Raw genomic sequence first — 22,617 nt, 5'->3', positions numbered from 1 at the left:
GCAGCCAGTGTTTACCCTGCACAGAAACAAAATAACTCACCCAACTCTAATTCACTCTGCACATTTTACATCTGCCCCACCTGCAGTGCACATGGTTTTGTACATCTAAGAAGGATTTTGTCAGAAAGAGTGAACTAGAATAAGGGCCTAAAAGTGGCCGCTGCACATCCCTAGTGTAAATACATGTTATAGTTAACCCAGAAATAAAAACCCCAGCGTTGAATAAATAAAGGATTGTGAACTTTTACTGAACTTGAATGGCCATGCACCAGCCAGCCGATAAGGTGGCACAGTAATCATCCTTTTAGTGCAGTATGTGAATTCATACAAAGGGCCTGATTCAGAGCTGATCTGAAAAGTTGCAGATGACAGTGAGTAGATAGCCTTCACCCAGGCAGAAAGAGAAAACGCCCTAATTATCTGTGAACCTATCGCAGATCGTTATCTGCCCGCAAATCCTGACCCATCAAATGTTTTTATCCAGTTTGTGCAAACGTAAGTTAAGGTCCATAGACCCTGGACGATTCTGCCCAACGTGTATGGACAGTGATGATGGGGAAAATCGCTGGGCTGAAAATCGCTCAGTGCATACACACTGAGCAATTTTCATCTGTTTAAGCGATTTCCCCGGGGGCGGACGACTTTCCATAGCAGGACGCCATGGAAAGCCATCGACCCGTTGCTCATTTGCTGTTACTACCAACAGGTAAGCAGCGATGGCCTGTACACACTGAGGTAACAAAGGTAAATCTGAGCCACTTTCAGCTCAAAATTGCCCAGTGTGTATGGGCCGTTAGTCTGACCCTACCGGTCTTCTGCAAAAGAGAAGAGCTGGGAGAAATATAAAAAGTAGGAAACAAAAATATAAGTAATGATAGCTGCCTTACCATCGCCGGAACTTTCATACATCACGGGGAACAAAGCAAACAAAAGTAGCAACACCCAATGCTGCAGTGCAATCACATTTATTTTGTTTACATGCAGAGCAAATATTGGCTTCTTTTGCCTGAAGCTCAAAAGTTTCGGTCAGCTTTATATTAACCCCTTCACTGGTAATCCCGAGAAGTTTCCGGGCTATGCCTTAATGCCCAGACTGGCAAGCCCGGAAAATTCTCGGGATTGCCAGTGTTTAGTGCCTCCGTCGCACCTCCGCCTCACCCCGCTCCCCCCCCCCCCCCCAGGGACAGGGGGCAGGGCCGGGCAGCGGCTGACATAGTGTTCAGCGGTGCTGCCCGGACCCTACACACAGTGTGGTGGTTTTTTTTTTAGGTAGCGCTCACCCTAAAAAACTAGTCCAGTGGGGAGCACTACTTTGAGGAAAAAAAACACCACTGAAGGGGTTAACACTGCAATTTAGATAAGAGCAAGGACACACCACTGCCAAACCTAAATCTCTCTGCACATGTCACATCTGCCCCGCCTGCAGCACAGCGTGGTTCAGCCAAGATGTAACATAATATAGCGTGTTAAAAATCCCTGACTCATCGATTCCGATCCCTTTTGGGTCAGAATCTGCTAAACAATATTGTCCAGCATGTTGGATTTGCCTACCATATGACCCAATCATCAGCAGAATGGGGACTTGCCCCTCATAGATTCTTGGTGGGCCCCTTTACTCCTTTTTGTGCTCTGCCCCCAATTCTGCATCTGCCCACCAGTGTATGGAAAAGAGTTGCAGCAGTTGCTCTTGTGACCACTAGATGGCAGGAGCATTGCACAGTTTGTTATGGGGAAGAGGAAACATGTCTGTTAGGGTGGGGGAACATTGCTGTATGTTTAGGAGTGATTGTGCCTCTAGTCCCAGCCTTGTAGGGAGGAGCTGTGAGCCCAGACTGTGCCTCTATAACATTCATTAGGTATACCAGTGTCTCATCTGGCACATTGTCTGCAGTACTGGCAGCATGGCTGGGGTACGGGTAGCAGTAGTCACAGGGGGCAACAAAGGGGTCGGCCTGGCTGTAGTGAGGGCTTTGTGCAAGAAGTTCCAGGGAGACGTGTATCTGACAGCCAGGAACCCCCAGCTGGGGGAGGAAGCGATCAGGGCACTGAAGGAAAATGAAGGTCTGTGCCCACTCTTCCACCAGCTGGACATTAATGACCTGGGCAGCATCCGGGTACTGCGAGACTTCCTGAAAGACAAGTATGGAGGCCTGGATGTCCTCATTAATAATGCTGGCATTGCATTTAAAGGTATGTCCTCCCTGGGGTCTGGCAACTTACCCCACCATCTGTACTGTGCCATGTGTTGCCGCATTACGAGTATACTGTGGGACAGATACGAGGTAACGAGTATACTGTGGGACAGATGTAAGCCTTGGAGAAAGATAAAATGGAGATAAACTACCAACCAGCTCCTAACTGTCTTTTTTCAAACACAGCCTGTAACACGGCAGCTAGGATCTGATTGGCTGGTGTTTGGGTAAAATCCGGAATCGGATAAGACACCGGAATGCCGGACTGGACATCAAACTCTGCATTCCGGAGCTTGTAGTATCCGGTCCGGGGGTGTCCTGTCCGGGGGTGCTCCATCTGATGGGGCTGCTCTCGCACCTGTCACCTGGGAGAGGCGAGGGGGGAGAATACAGCCTCACCGCATGGTCCGGGGGTGTAATAAAAACTGGAACGTTCCAGACCACACGGGGAGGCTGTAATCTCCCCTTCCCCATGTCCCTGGTGTGAGCAATCACAGGTATCCCCCCGGACAAGACACCCCCCGCATGGGACACCCCTCGGACCAGACACTATAAGCTCCGGAATGCAGAGTTTGATGTCTGGTCCGGCGTTCCGGTGTCTTATCCGGGTCTGGTTTTTACTTAGTCCCTGGTGTTTCACTCTCCCAACATCTCCCCTGGTATATATTACAAGGCATGGAGTGGAAAGTTCTGTTATTGACATGTGCAACCATTCTGTGTATTGCTATGGCAACACTTTTATTCCAGATAAAGGCATATTATGATCATTATTAATAATGGCGGACGTTATCGCTGATATCTGTTGTACTGTGTGTGGGCACCATCTGCATTTTCTTTTCCTGCAACAAATGTTAAAGCTGCAGATTTTCTCTCTCTCTGGGGGAAATGTACTAAGCCTTGAAAAGTGATAACACGGAGAGTGATAAACCACCAGCCAATCATCTTCTAACTGTCATTTTTCAAACACAGCCTATGACGTGACCGTTACTCTCACTCTCCATTTTATCACTTTTCAAGCTAAGTACATTCGGCCCTCTAGCTGGTATTGTATTGAGTTATGCAGCACACACATATACCGCAGCGCTGTACGGAAAATACCTCAGTCACTCATTTCAGTCCCTGCTGCAGCTGGTTGATAACAAGAACATTCTTAACCAATTGGCTTCCTGGTTGAAGACTATTGCATGATTTTGTTTATATTTGCATACATAATAAATGATTTTACACCATACCCCCAACTATCTTTCATTTTTGGGTTTCCACGACTATCTACTGAGGTTGACAAGGGTTACGAACATCTCCCCTTCACGTGGTAGCCTTCCAGGTGGACCCGGTTATTTGAGCTTCCTATAAATGGAGAAGAGGACCCCCTTTGACCCTAAAAGGGGCGTACGGTATTCTACCTATAAAATCTTCCCTAGTTTCTGGAGAAGAGGACCGCCCCTTTATTTACAGGGACGTAACTTTCAGCGCCAGTGGAGGAGACTTTGATAATCTTTCCTGCTGCAGCAACGCCTATGATCTATGGGGGTCATTCTGGTTGGCATGGTAAGCTGCGAGGATCAGAGGACTAGAGACGCCATCCGTTCGAGCACCGTCCTGCCTCTTTAACATGCGAGGGGAAACCATTTGATGTGGCCGACCATTGAGTGATATCTCCTGCCTTCGCAAAATAAAAGTCCGGAACATAGATGGGGGTGGGGGGCGGCTGACGTCCTGTGATGTCAGCCCCCATCCATGGCAGGCATCGGCTTGTTTGCGTTGCCATGGGGATGCCCATAAAGTTTTGATCACTCCCATGGTTGGTCCCCGCCGCTGTCTGCCCCCCGCCCACTCCGATGTTTGTGACAGGCTCGGCAACTATGCAAGTCGCATAAGGAATTCGCTCGTAAAGGCAAATTCCTTCTCAAATGGACAAAACCATGTGCACTGCAGGTGGGGTAGATGTTACTTGTGCAGAGAGAATTCGATTTGGGTGGGGTTTTACTTCAAAGTGAGATCTATATTGCAGTGTAAAAATAAAGCAGCCACTTTTTTCCCTGCACAGAAACAAAACAACTCACCCACATCTAACTCTCTCTGCGCATGTTACATCTGCCCCACCTGCAGTGCACAAAGTTTTGTCCTTTGCCGGTGAACCAGAATAAGGGCCAAAATGCAGAAACTTATATGGTAATAAACTCTTTAGGGGTGAAGTTTGCTCCCCTGCCAACCATATCCCCCTTAAACTGCTGGTAATGGAGGAGGAGGTGGGATGTTACACCACACTTTTCCCAGGGGACAATTTAAGGAGATGCAGTCCAGGTTTTCTAGCCGTTCCCCCAGCCGTGTGAAATGAGCTCCCACCTGTACGGCTAAACAGGATATTAAACCATAAGATCATCCACAGATATGACAACACTGCGGCTAGACCTGATGTACTGATTACAGAGATAGGGATGGTCGCCATGGATACTCGTGGTCCAAATGTGCTGTGGATCTTATTCAAGTCCGGTCGTTGCGAATGGGTCATGTGACATAGCACACAGACCAGATTTCCTGGCATCTGCGACGGGCGGCTTGCGCATCTCCATGGGTGATGAAAACGTCCCGATGGTGCCGGGGAAGATCCGATACTGCGTCCTTGGATCAGTACTTTAGGAGAGAATCCAATTGCTGGTGAATCCCTTCATCTAACCGAATCCCCACGACAATCGCACCGTGATACAGACCAGAGTGTGCTGGAAGCACCAGAGCAGACCCCAGGCAGGAAAGAGGAACTGCGCGGGGTGGCGACAGGCGCAGGGCGCTAGAATGGATACGGCGTATATAATCCGGTACTTGTTTCCTAGCAAGGCCACAATCGCGGGCATCGTGTGTCATTTTTAGTGGTGTACGATGCGACCGACGCTATGCCCCCGATTTTCCCATTGAAATGCATTGAAAATAGTCAAAATCGCGTCGTATGCGGCTAAAAAAGCCTTAAATGGTCCAGACGCGATGCCCACGATTTCCCCATAGGAAACAATGTTAAATGGCTCAATGTACCCGCGATGCCCCCGATTTCTCATAGGGAACAATGTTAAATACCTCAATTTCACCAAATCATCATAGGGAACAATGGTAAATGGGCCAGAAAGCCCCCAAAAACACCCCAGAACAGTGAAATGTCCCCCCAAAAGTATTTTACGCCACCCCACGATCAACACGAACCCGAAGCGTGGCAAGCCCGCGAGGGGCGGCGGTACGCGTCCTCCGACCTTTTCATACCCCCACTATCCACGTCGGCGTGGAGTTGAGAATAGAATAGTGTGGCGAGCGTAGCGAGCCACCGAGCCCGAAGCGTGGCGAGCGCACGCGGATACCTTCACAGGTAAACGCGTCCCTTCGCGGGCTTCACAGGTATCCGCGTCCCCTCGCGGGGCTCGCCACGCTTCGGGCTCGGTGGCTCGCTGCGCTCGCCACACTATTCTGTTCTCAACTCCACGCCGACGTGGATAGTGGGGGTATGAAAAGGTCGGAGGACGCGTACCGCCGCCCCTCGCGGGCTTGCCACGCTTCGGGTTCGTGTTGATCGTGGGGTGGCGTAAAATACTTTTGGGGGGACATTTCACTGTTCAGGGGTGTTTTGGGGGGTTTATGGCCCATTTAACATTGTTCCCTATGATGATTTGGTTAAATTGACCCATTTAACATTGTTTCCTATGGGAAATCGGGGGCATCGCGGCTAAATTGAGGCATTTAACATTGTTCCCTATGGGGAAATCGCGGGCATCACGTCGCGACCATCGCACCCGATTTTTTTTTTAGTGCTTGCGATGGCCGCGATGCCCCCGATTTTTCCTCACGATGCCCACGATCATGATCGTTGTGGCCGTGCTAGGAAACAAGTACCTATAATCCTGTACGGGAGAACAAATCATGTGACATAAGTGTGAGTGCACCAGTGGGAACAGGGCGAGGTGGGGGAGCAGGATTAGGGTCACATGGTAAAGGCACTGACGGTGACCCTGTGCTATCATTTGGGGATGTGAGTATGGCACAAGGTACATGGTTGCCTACTCCCCTATTCCCATGTATGGCACACTGGGGTGATTCAGAACTGCAAGGTGTGGTCCGAATTGGCCCCCCAGCCGATGGTGGGAAACCCCCGGAGCGAACGCCTTTGGTGAGTTTCACACTCGGCGGGCGTTCCCTCACTGATGGCGGGCAGGGGGCAGACGCAGGGGGACCACCCAGAGTTTTATGGACACAAAAACGATGGGCATGCCCATAGAAACGCTGTGTGTACCCCTGCGAACGCAGGTGTGTCTCCATGCCTGTTCGGGGCAAGTAGCTGTCATCACATGACGACAGCGCCCACCCCAAATTCTGCAGAAAGCAGCCATCTGAGAAGTAAGTAACTTCACATGCTGCAGGGTGAAAACATCATTCCATAGTGAGGGACCACCGAATGAGTTTTTCCTCCTTGCGGCAGCGTGCTAGCGGAGGTCTGAGCGCGCACATCTGCCTGCTAGGGACGGGATTCGCTCGTGGGGGGGGGGGGCAACATTTAACTGCTCACTAGGCAGTGAATATTTGCAGCTTAGCAAGCAGGTCTGAATTAGGCCAACTGTACGCCCCCTACCCCTGTGTTTGTGTGTGTGTGTGTGACACCTGTACTCCCCTACACCCCCCATGTATGACATACTGTACACCCCCGATCCCTGTGTGTGCTTGTGACACCTTGTACCCCCCACTCTACCCATGTGTGGGACACCTTGTACCCCCACTCTACCCATGTGTGGGACACCTTGTACCCCCCACTCTACCCATGTGTGGGGCACCTTGTACCCTCCACTCTACCCGTGTGTGGGACACCTTGTACCCCCCACTCTACCTGTGTGCGGGACACCTTGTACCCCCACTCTACCCGTGTGTGGGACACCTTGTACCCTCCACTCTACCCGTGTGTTTGAGCCCTGATATGACCTTAAACCACATCTATACCCAGCTGCAGTTCAGTAACCCCCAATGTATTAATGTTTATTAGGTGGATACACAAACACATCCAACAAAACGGCTTCACACCTGGGCGCCCCATGCTGCAACACACATTTATTTTGTTTGCATGCAGGGTAAATACTGTCTGTTTGTGCCTGCAGCCCAAAAGTGTTAGACAGCTTTTTTTTTTTCTCACTGCAATTTACATTTCAGCTAACACCCCCACTGGACCAATCCAACGTGTTAAAAATCCCCAAATTGGCGATTCCGAATATTTTTGGGAGGGAACTGGCAAATCGAAGTTGGCCATCATGTTGGATTTTGCCAATCATCAAACCCAATCATCAGCAGAAAGGAGAATTGGCCCGATACATTTATGATGAATGGGTCCCTTAACTTGTGCTGTTATTCTGTATCAGTGTGTCGCAGGAAAAGAGTTGCAGCAGTTATTCCTATGACCACTAGATGGCAGAAGCATTGCATTGTTTGTTTTTGGATGAAGACAGAATATTTGGTAACAGGGTGGGGGGACCTTTACTTGCTGTCTGTCTGGAAGTGATTGTGCATCTAGTCCCAGCCTCATAAGGAGGAGCTGGGAGCCCATAGAATGCTTCCAAAACACTCCTTGTAGCTATGCCAGTGTCACACCCTGAATATTGTTTCCAGTACTGGCAGCATGGCTGAGGTACGGGTGGCAGTAGTCACAGGGAGCAACAAAGGGGTCGGCCTGGCTATAGTGAGGGCCTTGTGCAAGCACTTCCAGGGAGATGTGTACATGACCGCCCGGAACCCCCAGCTGGGGGAGGAAGCTATCAAGGCACTAAAGGACAATGAAGGTCTGTGCCCACTTTTCCACCAGCTGGACATCAATGACCTGGGCAGCATCCGGGCTCTGCGAGACTTCCTGAAAGACAAGTATGGTGGCCTGGATGTCCTCATTAATAATGCTGGCATTGCATTTACAGGTATGGTCCCCCATGGGTCTGGTAACGTACCCACTCTCTGTACTGTGCCATGTGTTGCCGCAATGCCTGGCAGTCAGGTAGTTCATTTTACAGTGCAGTATGTGTTGTAACTTGCCAGACGCTGAATTAGTCTTATCCCAGTGGAAAGTTACAGTGTATGTTATTATGTTTGGCGGTGATTATATGTTAGTAACAGGTTCAAGTTTTATATAAAGGGATATTACATTTATTTTATTAGTTTTAAAAGGAAACATGCAGAAAGTCATCCCTGATACCTGCTGTGTTCTGATTGGTTACCATCTGCACGAAAATCCCTTTTTTGTTCTTGGTATAAATGTTAAAGCGCAGATGTTACATAGCTGGTTCCAGTCATTTATTATTGTATTTATTTATATAGCACACACATATACCGCAGCGCTGTACAGAGAATATCTAATGCCGGGTACCTTTTTTAACTCACAGCACACCATCAGATACCCACAGGGAAAAACACATTGGCCCCCCACAGAAAAAAAAAACAATCCTACTGGCCCTCATATAAAAATAATCACACTGGTCCCCACATGTAACAAAAATAAAATACATTGGCCCTCACATGAAAAAAACAAATATCACATTGGTCCCCACATAAAAGAAAACAAAACAAAGAAATCGCATTGCCCCCATAGAACGCAAAAAGAAAACTCATTGACCCCCAGATGAACACAGTACAGTACAGTCTGTGCCAGGCTCATCTGCTTGCAGAACACAGGAGAAACCTTAGTTAGGCCAATGCCAGTTTTGTCCCAGGAGGTAATGATAAAAATGCCCTCGTGATCACCATACGAGTCACTGCCTATCTGCCATTATGTTCCCCTAGGGAGCTAATGGGGACAGTATAACCGCAGGACACCCAAGGAGCTCCTCACCTAGCTGCCTGTGACTTATCTTCCCTAAATCCTATTCACGTCCTACGCAGTCTCCGGGCAGCTTCTTAAGGAACGAGCCCTTGAATTGGGACTGACACTATCGATGTTAGAGCGGGAGCAACAACAGCCGCCACCAACCAATTGTGATTCGTGGATGACAAAAGGAGGAGGGGCCATCGGCCAGATCTGGACCCACTGACCTCAGAAAGGGGTGGTGTCATATGCCCTGGAAGAGGAACCCTCGGAGGAAATGCAGAAGAGTACAGGACAACATACAAATTGTACTTTGACCTTCGTGCTGTGCAGCAGTAACGCTAACCACTACGTCATCCATGCTGACCAGCAGATGGTCTAAAGCAGGGGTTCCCAAACACAGTCCTTAAGGAGGCACCCCAACGATCCAGGTTTTAAAGAAATCCATTGCTCAGCACAGATGGTCATCAAATTGACTGAGGTACTAATTAAGTTTCGCAAAGTGACTGAGTTTGAATCAGGCCCATAGTCAGGTGTATGTATGTAGGAAGCTTAAAACTAGGTGAGAAACAACCAAACCCTGCTTTAAAGATGAGGTAGGACATTTTCATGTCTCATGTCATACACCATGGCAACACCTGGCACAGTAACAAGACTCACAGTGGTTATACTGCATCAGCAAGGTCTCTCCCAGGCAAAGATTTCCAAGCAGGGTAAGGTTTCAAGTTGTGCTGCACTTTTGAAGAAGCCTGGCAATTAATATCCAGCATGCTGGATAAATCTAGTTAATTGCTGAGCAGGGCTAGTGTTCTCACTGGAGAACACTGGCCCTGACAGATCGCTCAGCACCCAAGGAGTATTATATCAGCACGATAAGCGCCACTATAATACATCTGCCCCAATGAGTGGTAAAGCGGAGATACACCTGGTTACCACCGCTATTTTATCATTTGTTTAGTGATGTTTCGATGAACTTCTATTTCCCCAGTTGCTGACACGACCCCGTTTGGTACCCAGGCCGAAGTTACAATGAGGACAAACTTTAATGGCACTCGAGACATTTGTAACGAGCTACTTCCACTAATTAAACCAAACGGTAAGTTCATAGCGGTGTAAGTGTCTCCATCCCCCTATAGAAACCTTACCATATAGATGCCGATGTGACTGCCGCAATAGACGTGGCCACCTCAGAACCAAGCCCATAACCTACATTCCGCATTCTCTAATACAATATTCCAGGCAACACTAAAAGGCGCTTTTTCCGGCACATTCATTCAAAAGCGATGTAGGCATAAACCTGGTATATTTTAAATTATTCTAGACATATTTTTTTGATGTACAACCAGATAAAATATTTAGGAAATAGATTCCTATAGGAAAGCGCCCCTAGTGGTCACTTTATTTCTTTTCTTTTAAGAATGTATGGAATAAAAATATGGTGCTGGATGGGAGCAAATGTAATATTAACTTCAGACATTTGCTCCCAAAATCTAGAAAAGGCCAAAAACTGTCGCTCAGACACAGTACTGTAGTTGAACCTGTTTGATTTAAACAATTTGACTGAATGTTTTTGACCATTTCCCTGGGTTTGTGAGCACATTTCTGATTGTCCTTTGCGCCCATCCAGTACCATATTTTAATTTCGGTACTTGTGTAGTATCACGGCACCCATCGCATCGCAGACCATAAGGCATGCGATGCGATATCGCACGATGTTCCCCAATGTCATACAATTTTAAAATTGTATATGGCATACAATGCGATGCGATTATAACTTGTATAAGCACCCTAATGGGTGCTTACAATGTTAAATGCACCCCCACGCCACCCCCCAGTATAAACGTGAACCTGAAGCGTGGCAAGGGGCGGCGGTACGCGTCCTCCGACCTTTTCATACCCCCACTATCCACGTCGGCGTGGATAGTGGCAAGCCACCGAGCCCGAAGCGTGGCGAGCGGACGCGCATAACTTCACAGGTATACGCGTCCCCTCGCGGGGCTCGCCACGCTTCGGGCTCGGTGGCTCGCTACGCTCGCCACACTTTCTAAAATCAACTCCACGCCGACATGGATAGTGGGGGTATGAAAAGGTCGGAGGACGCGTACCGCCGCCCCTCGCGGGCTCGCTGCGCTCGCCACGCTTCGGGTACACGTTTATACTGGGGGGTGGCGTGGGGGTGCATTTAACATTGTAAGCACCCATTAGGGTGCTTATACAATTTAACATCGCATAGGGGGCTTAAATCGCATCGCAGTGCATCGGGTGTATGGCATGCGATGCGATGAAAAATTGCGCGACTAGTTGTATGGTTGAAGGAAATTTGGTCTGAGGTGTGGCCAGTATTAGTCCCTATCTGCTCCCTCCAATCTCTGGGCAGTATTCAATGAGAAAAATTCTCCGTGTTTTATGGCGAGTTTGTGCTTTTCTCGTGTTGGACGGAGACTTTTGCTCTCAAAAAGCAGGCAACCCTATTCAACGTGCACTTCTCGCCGTCTTTCTGAGTGATTTTCGCCGTGTCTCTCCGTGTAGCAATTCTCCATCTTTTCTTGGAGAAGTGGAATGTGAACTATTAAAATAAAAGGTTTTTTGTTTTCATTTTGGTGTCTAAAAATCAGGAATTTTATTCTGTGAAGGGGCATGCTATTTTTATTCATGTGCTTATAGCACATGAATATATATTTTAATTAAAAAAATTAAAACATTTTTATTATTTTTTTTACACAGAGCAGCCAGCAGGGGGCCCGGGAGCCGACCTGCTGATTAGATATTCATATATTCACTGCACCCGATCATTACATATGCACGATCGGGTGCAGTGAATATACCCGGTCCCCTGCTGGCTCTGGGGGGGGGGGGGGGGGGAGCTTGTGCTGCCTGGGTTCCGGGGAGTCCTCCTCCCCTCCACAAAAGTTCTGGGGCAGGCAGGGAGACTTCAATCTCCCTGCCTGCCACCATCCCATGGCTCCCTGCTCGTCCGCTGCAGGGGTTAAGATTCGCCGCGAGGGGCAACTCGCCCCTCCGACATTGAATACAGGGAGAGCGAGTGTCAGCCAGCCCTCCGGAACACAGCGAGTGTGCAGCGAATCCTAAACAGGATTCGCTGCACACGGCGATATTTTACATTGAATACTGCCCAATGTCTTACAGCTCCCTCCCTCCATATCCAGCAAGTTTGAAACAGATCATTTTGCTTCACTTTCAAATGAGTAATTTGGTCTGTCCAGTGGCCTCTAGTGGTCACTGGTGGTACTTCACCTCAGAGGTGAGAAGTAATAAGCTATATATAATAGGGGCAATGTAATAGGATGAGAGATTCAGAAAGTGAGAGATTTGGAAAGAAATCTCCATTTATTTTTTTATTTTTTAAACGCCAATCATTTACACTGCAAAGCCAGTTTGATTTTGCAGTGTAATTGCCGCTTTAAAAAACCCTGGAGATTTCTTACCAAATCTCTCACTTTCTGAATCTCTCATCCTATTAAATTTCACGAATGGTTTCCACAAAATTCCAGACTTATTTTCCTGAAGTAGTGGTTCCTAGGGAAATGATTGGATACATTCTAATAAATATTTGTTTAGCCCACACAATGGCTGCCTGTACTGTGTATAAATGATAGGCCTGCTGGAAGACTGATTGGGGAGGGCCCTCTGTTGCCATGCCAAGTTATTTTGAGTATGAAGGACTATACTGTCCTCTACCTGTTTATCTATTGACTGTGTTCTGTCCTTCTAGGGAGAGTGGTCAATGTGTCCAGTGTGGCCAGCTCTATGGCACTAGCTAAGTGCAGCCCGGAGCTCCAGAAGAAATTCCGCAGTGACACCATCACTGTGGAGGAGCTGGAGAAACTCATGGAGAAGTTTGTAGAAGATGCCAAGAAGGGCGTCCACCAAAAAGAAGGGTGGCCGAATTCTGCTTACGGGGTGACCAAAATTGGCGTAACGGTGCTATCCAGAATCCAAGCGCGGGAATTAAAGGAGACCAGGAAAGGAGAGGGCATTATCCTCAATGCCTGCTGCCCAGGGTGGGTGAGGACCGACATGGCTGGTCCCAACGCTACCAAGTCTCCTGATGAAGGTGCAGAGACACCGGTGTATCTGGCGCTCCTCCCGCCTTCGGTGGATTCACCGTATGGGGAGCTGGTCAGTGAAAAGAAAGTTTTGCCGTGGTAGATGCAAAATCCCAATAAGTGTTTGTGAAATCCCAACCAGCCGACCTTATTGCCCACTTACAGCCTTAACCTATGGAATCCTTCTCTGGTATCCTGAGTTGCATGCCTTTGTCATTATTGTGTAGAAATAAAGTTACTTGACCTAAATAGTACGTGGTTTTCTTTCCTGAGTATTATTATTATTACTGGTGTTTATAGGTGCCACATATTACTGCAGTGCCATAGAGCGCAGTGGGCAAAAATCACATAAATTACAACACAATAAACGTCACATTTTTAAAAAGCAATAACAAGGATGTAATACAAGTAAGGTAACAATAAAGCAAGTACAATAATATCCCTTTTACACCAGAGCCTAGACTCCGGGACAGGGCTTGGTGTAAAAGGGGTAAAAAAAAATAACCTGTTCCCCAAATGTCTGACCCGGCAAATGTTCAGGTTGGACACTTGGGTTCCACGGAGTCAGGGGCGGTGTAAATGGGTAGCCCGGGTCATCCGACCCGAGGACCCATTTCCACCAATAGGGGAGCCCATACCGCCGGACCGCAGCATCGTGCGGTCAGTCCAGAGGTTAGGCAGGGGCCGCATACAGCCTCTGCTGCTGTCTGCGGTGTTATGCAGACCGCAGCGGAGGCTGGGAGGAGGTGAATGGATGCCTGTGTGTGGCATCCATTAACATCATGGACGGAGGATGGGGGCAGCCCAGCATCTTTCCCGGGTGCTGGGCTTTCCCACAGCGTGTTGGTCTTCGTCGATGGGGTCCCGGCTGGCGGGTTTCCCAGCGCATGGAGAGGATGTCATCTCCAAGCTGCGCGGCTCAGGGCCCGCCTTCGCCAGCGGTGCCGGGGGACACCGGTGTAAAAGGGAACAACTGCCGGGTTGCATCCGGATCCAAAAACGTAAAAAAAATGTAAAAGTGATATAACAAAATATAATTATAAGGATGTACTGTATGGAGAAGTGTTTTGGTAGTGTTGCGGGAGAAGAGGGGTCTTGTCCTGGTTATGATGTTCGAGGTCTGATACAACTGCATGCACCTCTGAATAAGGCCCACGATACAGCATGCAAACATGGTCTGTGGCAGACCTGGGCAGATGACATAGATTAATAAATACGGCATTAATCTTGATTTTAAGTTTTAACTATAACATGTAAGTGCCAACACAGCATGGACAGAATATATCGGCAGTGCAGCACGGTTCTGCCAAAGTGCCAAATTACTCCTTTTTTATACTTTGCTCCCAGCCCTAAAGGTGCAGCTTTTTGTTTGGAAAGGAAATGTGTTCCTAAACATTTGATTTAAGACTACAAATGTTATAAAATATAACTTTTTGGGCAGTTCCCTTTCTTACCACTAGGTGTCAGTAGTTGTATCTGGTTGTACAGGCAGCAGTTTATCCTGTTATCTAATCTGTCTGTGCTTGGGGGATGGGCATGATGTTACCTTTGCTGGGTGGAGCTATTCTAATAAATACCTGCAGCAGCAGACTCTGCCCGGTGCATAGTGTACTGGCTGTGTGAGATCCTGCAGACTGTCACCAGGTTCTGTGCACATAGTAACTGGCAGCATGGCTGGGGTACGGGTGGCAGTAGTCACAGGGGGCAACAAAGGGGTCGGCCTGGCTGTAGTGAGGGCCTTGTGCCAGCAGTTCCAGGGAGACGTGTATCTGACAGCCAGGAACCCCCAGCTGGGGGAGGAAGCTATCAGGGCACTGAAGGAAAATGAAGGTCTGTGCCCACTTTTCCACCAGCTGGACATCAATGACCTGGGCAGCATCCGGGCTCTGCGCGACTTCCTGAAAGACAAGTATGGAGGCCTGGATGTCCTCATTAATAATGCTGGCATTGCATTTAAAGGTATGTTCCCCTGTTGTTGGACTACTCGTGTCAGCATGCCCTACCCCATATGAAATGAGCATTTGCTTCATTACCATGGTAACTACAGGGTCTGTGTAATAAGCCGTGGAGAGTGATAAAGTACCAGCACATCAGCTTCTAGCTACAGGCTTGGTTGGCTGGTACATTATCTCCATGCACTTTATTTCTCTCCAGGCCTTAGAACATAGACCCCTTTGTAAATAGACTCCCCTTGTGCCTTGTCATCATACGGGACACCAGACATTGGCTGGCAAAGAATGCTTGTACTTGTAGTTCATCAACAGTGAAGTAACCGTGAAGTAACCGGCCTGTGCAGAATGACAGCTGCACTTACGTAAGAATTCAGTGTCTGTGGGCCAGATGCACTAAGCTTCAAAAGTGATAAAATGGAGAGTGATAAACAGCCAGCCAATCAGCTCCTACCTGCCATGTCACAGGCTGTGTTTGAAAAATGTCAGACAGGAGCTGATTGGCTGGCTGTTTATCACTCTCCATTTTATCACTTTTGAAGCTTAGAGAATCTGGCCCCATAACTGAACAGAAAATATTGATCTTGTATATAATGAGGGATACGGTCACTAGGAAGACAATAGAAAGGTGGACATGCACTGTGTCGACTACTAGATGTCGACACAGCTGAAGTGCCGACAGACCATATTTCATGTCCTACCATGCCCTAGGGCATGGTAGGAGAGCAAAATATTATGCCCGAAGCATGGCGAGCGCAGCGGTGCACTTTTTTAGTATCCACATTGACTTTGCCGACATCCGGGATAAAAAAAAATTAAAAACCCCATGTTGACCTTTTCACTGTCGACTTAGCCCATGCTGATCTAATGCATGTGTCAACCTAACCCCATGTCAATCTTCAGGTGTGTATATATTGACGCATGTCGACTTCCCCCTTGACCCATATAATGATACAGGGCTGGCACTTCAGTATCGTTACACTGTAATCAAAATAAGGGTGTATTGTATTTATTAGTCTGTGTCACATGCCCGGGGCTATCACAAGTCATTTTTGGACCCAAGACAAATTGTGTCAGATGAAAATAACCCCAGTCTGTCAGATGCTCTGTGTGTTCTGGAAGCTGGGCTCACTGTTCAGTCATGGTGACGGCTCCGCCTGCGGTGAGACTGCAAAAAAATAAAGCTAACTTCTGATTGTGATATGTGAGTAAGGACTAGGATTGGCCATCGACTATCGATGATTCAACATCATCCATGGTCTATGCACGATGATGTCGAACCAATGGGTGGTGTATTTTCTTTTCTACAAGGTGCCTGGACACGGAGCCTAGCTCCGCCCCCTGACACACCCGCAAAGCCCTATCCCAGAGTCTGTGATTGGCCCGCATCTCAGTGAATAGTAAAGCAGGACTGACCATCAGTGGGTGAACCGATGGATTGCTTCCTTGCACGTGATTTTACCTCAATGAGGTTAACATCAATTGTGGCCATCGATGATAACCGAGTTATGGCCATCCCTAGGAGGGATTAGTGTAGTAGTACCCTCCCATCTCCTTACAAACCACTTCCACTGCTGCCCTGTATGCCTATATCACTGGTCACTGTTACACTGTAACCTTGGCATAGTTATCATGCTGTGGTAACATTTAGCAGATATTTCACTCTTTTTTTTTTTTTTCACTGCCTCAGCCAATACAATGTAACAATACTGCCTTCTCCAGCCCAACATTATCCCGTCCTGCCTTCTCTAGCCCAACGTGATCCTGTCCCGCCTTCTCCAGCCCAACATTATCCCGTCCTGCCTTCTCTAGCCCAACGTGATCCTGTCCCGCCTTCTCCAGCCCAACATTATCCTGTCCTGCCTTCTCTAGCCCAACGTGATCCTGTCCTGCCTTCTCCAGCCCAACGTGATCCTGTCCCGCCTTCTCCAGCCCAACATTATCCTGTCCTGCCTTCTCCAGCCCAACATTATCCTGTCCTGCCCTCTCCAGCCCAACATTGTCCCGTCCTGACTTCTCCGGCCCAAAATTATCCTGTCCTGACTTCTCCGGCCCAACATTATCCCGTCCTGACTTCTCCGGCCCAACATTATCCCGTCCTGACTTCTCCGGCCCAACATTATCCTCTCTTGACTTCTCCGGCCCAACATTATCTTGTCCTGACTTCTCCGGCCCAACATTATCTTGTCCTGACTTCTCCGGCCCAACATTATCTTGTCCTGACTTCTCCGGCCCAACATTATCTTGTCCTGACTTCTCCGGCCCAACATTATCTTGTCCTGACTTCTCCGGCCCAACATTATCTTGTCCTGACTTCTCCGGCCCAACATTATCTTGTCCTGACTTCTCCGGCCCAACATTATCTTGTCCTGACTTCTCCGGCCCAACATTATCTTGTCCTGACTTCTCCGGCCCAACATTATCCCGTCCTGCCTTCTCTGGCCCAACATTATCCCGTCCTGCCTTCTCCAGCCCAACATTATCCCCTCCTGCCTTCTCCAGACCAACATTATCCCGTCCTGACTTTTCCAGCCCAACATTATCCCGTCCTGACTTCTCCAGCCCAACATTATCCCGTCCTGACTTCTCCAGCCCAACATTATCCCGTCCTGACTTCTCCAGCCCAACATTATCCCTTCTGCAGCCCAAAATTATCCTGTCCTGCCTTCTCCAGCCCACCCTTTTCCCATCCTGCCTTCTCCAGCCCACTGTTATACCGTCCTGCCTTCTCCAGCCCACTGTTTTACAGTCCTGCCTTCTCCAGCCCACCGATATCACGCCCTGCCTTCTCCAGCCCAACATTATACCATCCTGCCTTCTCTAGCCCATCGTTATACCGTCCTGCCTTCTCCAGCCCACTGTTTTACAGTCCTGCCTTCTCCAGCCCACCGATATCGCGCCCTGCCTTCTCCAGCCCAACATTATACCATCCTGCCTTCTCTAGCCCATCGTTATACCGTCCTGCCTTCTCCAGCCCACCATTATACCGTCCTCCCTTCTCCAGCCCACTGATATCCTGTCCTGCCTTCTCCAGCCCACCGATATTCTGTCCTGCCTTCTCCAGCCCACCGATTTCCTGTCCTGCCTTCTCCAGCCCAGTGTTATTCTGCCCTTCCTTCTCGAGCCCAATGTTATCCTGCCCTACCTTCTCTAACCAGCCGTTATCCCACCCTGCCTTCTTCAGGCTCTATCCTGTTGTCTCCCGCCTTCTCTGGTCATTTCCCTCTGCGGCCTACTCTGGTTATATCCTGTCCTGTTGTCTACTGTCCTGTTTACATCTCGATATCTGATATGTATGAAGCCTTGGATAAAGATAAAGCAGAGAAGTTTCCCATAGCAACCAGTCAACTTCTAGCTATCATTTATCTAGCACAGTCTATGAAATGACAAAAACTGATTGGTTGCTATGGGAAACTTCTCCACTTTATCTTTCTCCAAGACTTGATACATCCCATCCTTTAGCTTTGTTGTTTTATTAATACCAATTAAACATTTTTTTATTCAGTTCTCCTACTGTTACATGGAGCAGGTTCTAATGTAGTTCTGTTTTTGGTACTTCCAGGCGCTGACACCACCCCGTTTGGCACCCAAGCCGAAGTAACGCTGAAGACCAACTTCTTTGCCACCAGAGATATTTGCAATGAGCTTCTTCCTCTCATTAAACCAAATGGTACGTTGACAACAATGAACTCATTGAAAATTATACTGGCAGACTAACTTGCTCCAGCCAAAAGTTGTGTGTGTGTGTGTGTGTGTGTGTGTGTGTGCACACGTGCGTGTGTGTATAAACAAACTTATGATGTCATAGAGCAGCTAAGGCCATTGGGTAAGAGTGTGAAAAGTTGGGTCTAAAATTAAGACTGAAGCTGTGAGGTTATGGGTCATAGGGTCGACTGCATGAAGGTTGACAGAGCTTATGTCAACACCTGAAATAGGTTGACAGGGTCGGAAGGTCGACAGTTAAAAGGTCTACATGAATTTTTCAGTTTTTTAATTTGTCCTGAATGTCGACATGGACACCGTCTAAGTGTACCGCATGGGTTGCTACGCTCGGCACGCTATTTTACTCTCCCGCCACGCCGTAGTGGATGTTATGGTATAAAATACCGCCTAGCAGCATGTCGGCTCAAAAGAGCTTGAAAAACTCATGTCGACCTTTTGACTGTTGACCTCAGCCCTGTCGACCTCCAGTTGTCAACCTAATGGCCGTATCCCAGCTGTGATGGGTTCACCTGTAACTAGAAGGTGGCAACCAGACATAACTTATTCTTGGGTCAACATCCCAGGAGAATGCATGAGATTGGCCTACAGCAGGCTGGAACGTGAAATCGTACATTTCCCCGAACCCCTACAATGCAGAACAAGCAAACCCAATGTGGCACTGTATACGTGTTGGGAGAGTGTTGACCTGGGACACAGTTTGGTGGAATGGGGACCTCTTACAAAGATTGCTGTGAGGTTACGGTGTAGTTAGTATTAGGGCAAGCCGAGGCAGGCTAATGTTGACCATAGACTGACAGACATTTTATCTGATACATTGAGATGTTCTGGGGATGACACAGTTCCCCGCTCCCTTCCAGTGAAGGAACAGGGTAGATGTCGGGCAGTCTACGGTACAGCTAGGCAATATCAGCATGTCAGACAGACAGATAATTACTGATCAGTCTCTGCAATACACTGTTTAATTATTGACCCAATCAGATGATTATTGGCCGGCTGTCCCAATAGTAGGACAGTGTATAGGGGCGGTTCGAGAACTGACAAAAGAAATTTACTGGAGGGCACCGTGATTATGTTTGAACGTGCCAAAAGCATTCCACTCTTTGGGGAAGTGGTCATGGCCAAGCAAAAGGAAATAGCCTTATGGAAAGGGTGTAGCCTCAAAAGGAATACAATATCCATATGGCAGGGAGAGGGTGACAGGAGTGGTGGAGAGGTAGTGATGCAGGGGTGAGGCAGAGTATAAGGCAGTGGGTGATTGGGATAGATACTGGGAGACGGAGAGGCAAAGGGTGAAAGCGGGAGGTAGTGGGTGATGCAAGGGAATGGGAGACAGGGGGAGTCAGTGAGTGATGAATGGGTAACGTGCGGAGGAAGATGGTGATGTAGAGGATGATGGTGAGAGGCAGTGAGTGACAGGGAGAGATAGTGGGAGATAGAGAAGCAGTGGTTAAGAGGGAGAGGAAGTCAGTGGTAATAGCAGATGGTGAGAGGCTGAGGGTAACTAGCAAGACGCAGTGGTTGACAATGAGATAGTGGGTGACAGGGCAGCATAGAGGGTGACTGGGAGGCAGTGGGTGCAGAGAGAGAGGCAAGGTAAACAGAGAGAGACAGATTGTTATCGGGTGACAGGGAGATAGTGGGTGACGCAGTGGTTGACAGAGAGAGGCAGCATGTGACTGGTAAGGCAGAGGGTGACAGGGATAGTGGGTGACTGGTGAGGCAGTGGGTAACATGGAGCCATAAATCATTTTGCCCAGGCCGCTGTACCTGTTGGTGTGCCCACTGCAGCTGATATAAACTCCCTCGATCGAATTGCAATATGCAATTAGATAGGAGTGATGCATTATGGGTCACTTACAAGGTGCTGGTGATGTGCTCAGTGAGCTGCCCCACTGACCGCACATGCAAGGCAGCCATTTCCATTGAGGCTTTGGGGGCTCCTGGTGGTGTTTTCCAGCTAATTTCCTTAGATTTTGTGTATTTTCATGTAAGTGCTGTTATTTCTTTTTCCCCTAGGGAGGGTGGTCAATGTGTCCAGTATGATGAGCTATAAGAGCCTCCCAAATTGCAGCCCGGAACTCCAGGAGAGATTCCGCAGTGACACCATCACCGAGGAGGAGCTGGCAACGCTCATGGAGAAGTTTGTAGAAGCTGCCAAGAAGGGCGTCCACCAAAAAGAAGGCTGGCCAAACACTGCTTACGGGGTGTCCAAAATTGGCGTGACGGTGCTATCCAGAATCCAAGCTCGTCAGCTAAACAAGACCAGGAAAGGAGAGGGCATTATCCTCAACGCCTGCTGCCCAGGTTGGGTGAGGACCGACATGGCTGGTCCCAACGCTACCAAGTCTCCAGATGAAGGGGCTGTCACACCGGTATATCTGGCTCTACTCCCGACTGGAACCGAATCACCCAATGGAGAGATCGTCAGTGAAAAGAAGATCGTAACTTGGTAATAGCAACATCCAAACTGGCGCCCAAACCTCCTGATGTTTACGTAGCTGTTCTCAACATCAACCCAGCGGGCCATGTTTTCGAGATGTCGGTCTGTGGGAGCAGATGGGATAATTACTGGTCCAGCAAAATAGATGAACTCTCCTGTGCATGAAGGAAAACCTCCACAAAACATGGCCTGTTGGAGACACTTGGGGACAGGAGCTGAGAACCTCTTGTGTTAGCGGATGCACTGATAAAGTTTTGTGTTTTTGTATGATACCTCTTGTGCATCATTCGTGCCTTTCATCTCTTATTGTTGTTAAGGAATAAAAGATTACGTTGATAAACCGTTTGCGGCTGATTAAATATTGTTGCAGTAAGTAGAATGGGATACAATATATGATATCACAATCTTCAATGATGCGCATGGTGGAGGCGGCCATGTTGTGGGCTGAGCCAAAATCAATGAGATTGCGGCCTATTACTTTTCCATGTCCCAGTGATCACCAAGACAGCTCATCATATGCATGGGGTGATTGCAGATTTAAGTCCATTTAGCATGTAGAACAAGTTCCTGTTGTTATACATACCTCCCACCTGTCCCGATTTTCTCAGGACTTTCCTGATTTTTTTTTTTTTTGGGGGGGGGGGCCGGCAGTGTCCTGCTGTGGGGGGGGGGGGGGGGGCTAGTTTGTAGTTCCCCCTGCCACAAGCTGCTCTGTCTAGCAGTACAGCAGTGAATAGACGTAGCGTCTATTCACGGGAGGCGTGGCCAGCAGCACACACCGCGCTGGCCATGGCCTCCACAGCGGCAAAAAAACGGGGGTTTGGCTCCATGCCCACAGACATCCAGTGAAGCCACGCCCCTTTTGCTCATAGCCACACCCCCTTCTCAGGCCCATGAACGACGGGCCATGTGCGAGTCCTGACTGGGTGCCTGACAAAGGTGGGAGGTTTGCATACATATAGGGAGGATACAGAGGGGTATATGTGAGTTCCGTGAACTGGCACAATCTCTGCAATTAAGGGCCTGATTCAGACATAATTGCTGGCATTAAATTTGCACAACCAAATTGAATATGTACTGTACACTTGTACGAATGGATGTGTACGGCTGCACATCCATTCGCCCCCTGGCAAATATGTTCAAAACCCTTCCCAACCGTCTCGCCATCCGATGAATATTATACTGGCCACAGCCCATCGCTGGCTCTGCGTAGCCCAGGACTGACTCCAGGCACATCCGGCCTGCCACTGACCTCACACACCCTCCCCTAACCGGCTTTGGCACGCCTGTGTTTTCCCTGACACTCCAAAAGTTTCGGGCACGCCCATCGTTTTCCTTGCCACTCCCTAAAATCGTCCGGTTTCCACCACCACACACCCACTCCCTGTCAATCAACTTGTCTGAATCAGGACCCAAAGCCACAGATTTAAAGCAGCAA

At 48.6% G+C, this 22,617-nt stretch overlaps 2 protein-coding genes across 3 annotated transcripts; both read left to right on the top strand.

The window, feature by feature from the left end:
- The first annotated feature begins 1,728 nt into the window (after positions 1–1,728).
- Positions 1,729–14,543, top strand: LOC146059485 (carbonyl reductase [NADPH] 1-like). 2 transcript variants are annotated; one of them, XM_083171745.1, is made up of 3 exons: positions 1,729–2,190; positions 9,989–10,096; positions 12,734–13,337. In XM_083171745.1, exons 1-3 carry the CDS (start codon positions 1,902–1,904, stop codon positions 13,168–13,170), a joined length of 834 nt encoding a protein of 277 aa, XP_083027871.1. In that variant the 5' UTR covers positions 1,729–1,901; the 3' UTR covers positions 13,171–13,337. The 2 variants fall into 2 exon arrangements, with proteins under 2 accessions (XP_083027871.1, XP_083027872.1); XM_083171746.1 differs by lacking the exon at positions 1,729–2,190 and adding an exon at positions 6,733–8,119 and having other exon boundaries at positions 12,734–14,543.
- Positions 14,544–14,662: 119 nt separating this feature from the next.
- Positions 14,663–21,515, top strand: LOC146059484 (carbonyl reductase [NADPH] 1-like). The gene is made up of 3 exons (XM_083171744.1): positions 14,663–15,026; positions 18,579–18,686; positions 20,756–21,515. The coding sequence occupies exons 1-3, from the start codon at positions 14,738–14,740 to the stop codon at positions 21,190–21,192; spliced, it is 834 nt and encodes a 277-aa protein (XP_083027870.1). The 5' UTR covers positions 14,663–14,737; the 3' UTR covers positions 21,193–21,515.
- The last annotated feature ends 1,102 nt before the right edge of the window (positions 21,516–22,617 follow it).

The sequence above is a fragment of the Crinia signifera genome, chromosome 2 (genome assembly GCF_055691185.1).
Source record: "Crinia signifera chromosome 2, ASM5569118v1, whole genome shotgun sequence".
NCBI classification, from domain to species: domain Eukaryota; kingdom Metazoa; phylum Chordata; class Amphibia; order Anura; family Myobatrachidae; genus Crinia; species Crinia signifera.
This window is presented reverse-complemented; position numbering and strand designations above follow the sequence as displayed.

Bases quoted from the DNA above. Each gene is read 5' to 3' on its own strand.
- LOC146059485 (XM_083171746.1), top strand. From the start codon at position 7,831: ATGGCTGAGGTACGGGTGGCAGTAGTCACAGGGAGCAACAAAGGGGTC. The intron at 8,120-9,988 runs GTATGGTCCCCC...CTATTTCCCCAG, and splicing joins TGCTGGCATTGCATTTACAG to TTGCTGACACGACCCCGTTT. The intron at 10,097-12,733 runs GTAAGTTCATAG...CTGTCCTTCTAG, and splicing joins TCCACTAATTAAACCAAACG to GGAGAGTGGTCAATGTGTCC.
- LOC146059484 (XM_083171744.1), top strand. From the start codon at position 14,738: ATGGCTGGGGTACGGGTGGCAGTAGTCACAGGGGGCAACAAAGGGGTC. The intron at 15,027-18,578 runs GTATGTTCCCCT...TGGTACTTCCAG, and splicing joins TGCTGGCATTGCATTTAAAG to GCGCTGACACCACCCCGTTT. The intron at 18,687-20,755 runs GTACGTTGACAA...TTTTTCCCCTAG, and splicing joins TCCTCTCATTAAACCAAATG to GGAGGGTGGTCAATGTGTCC.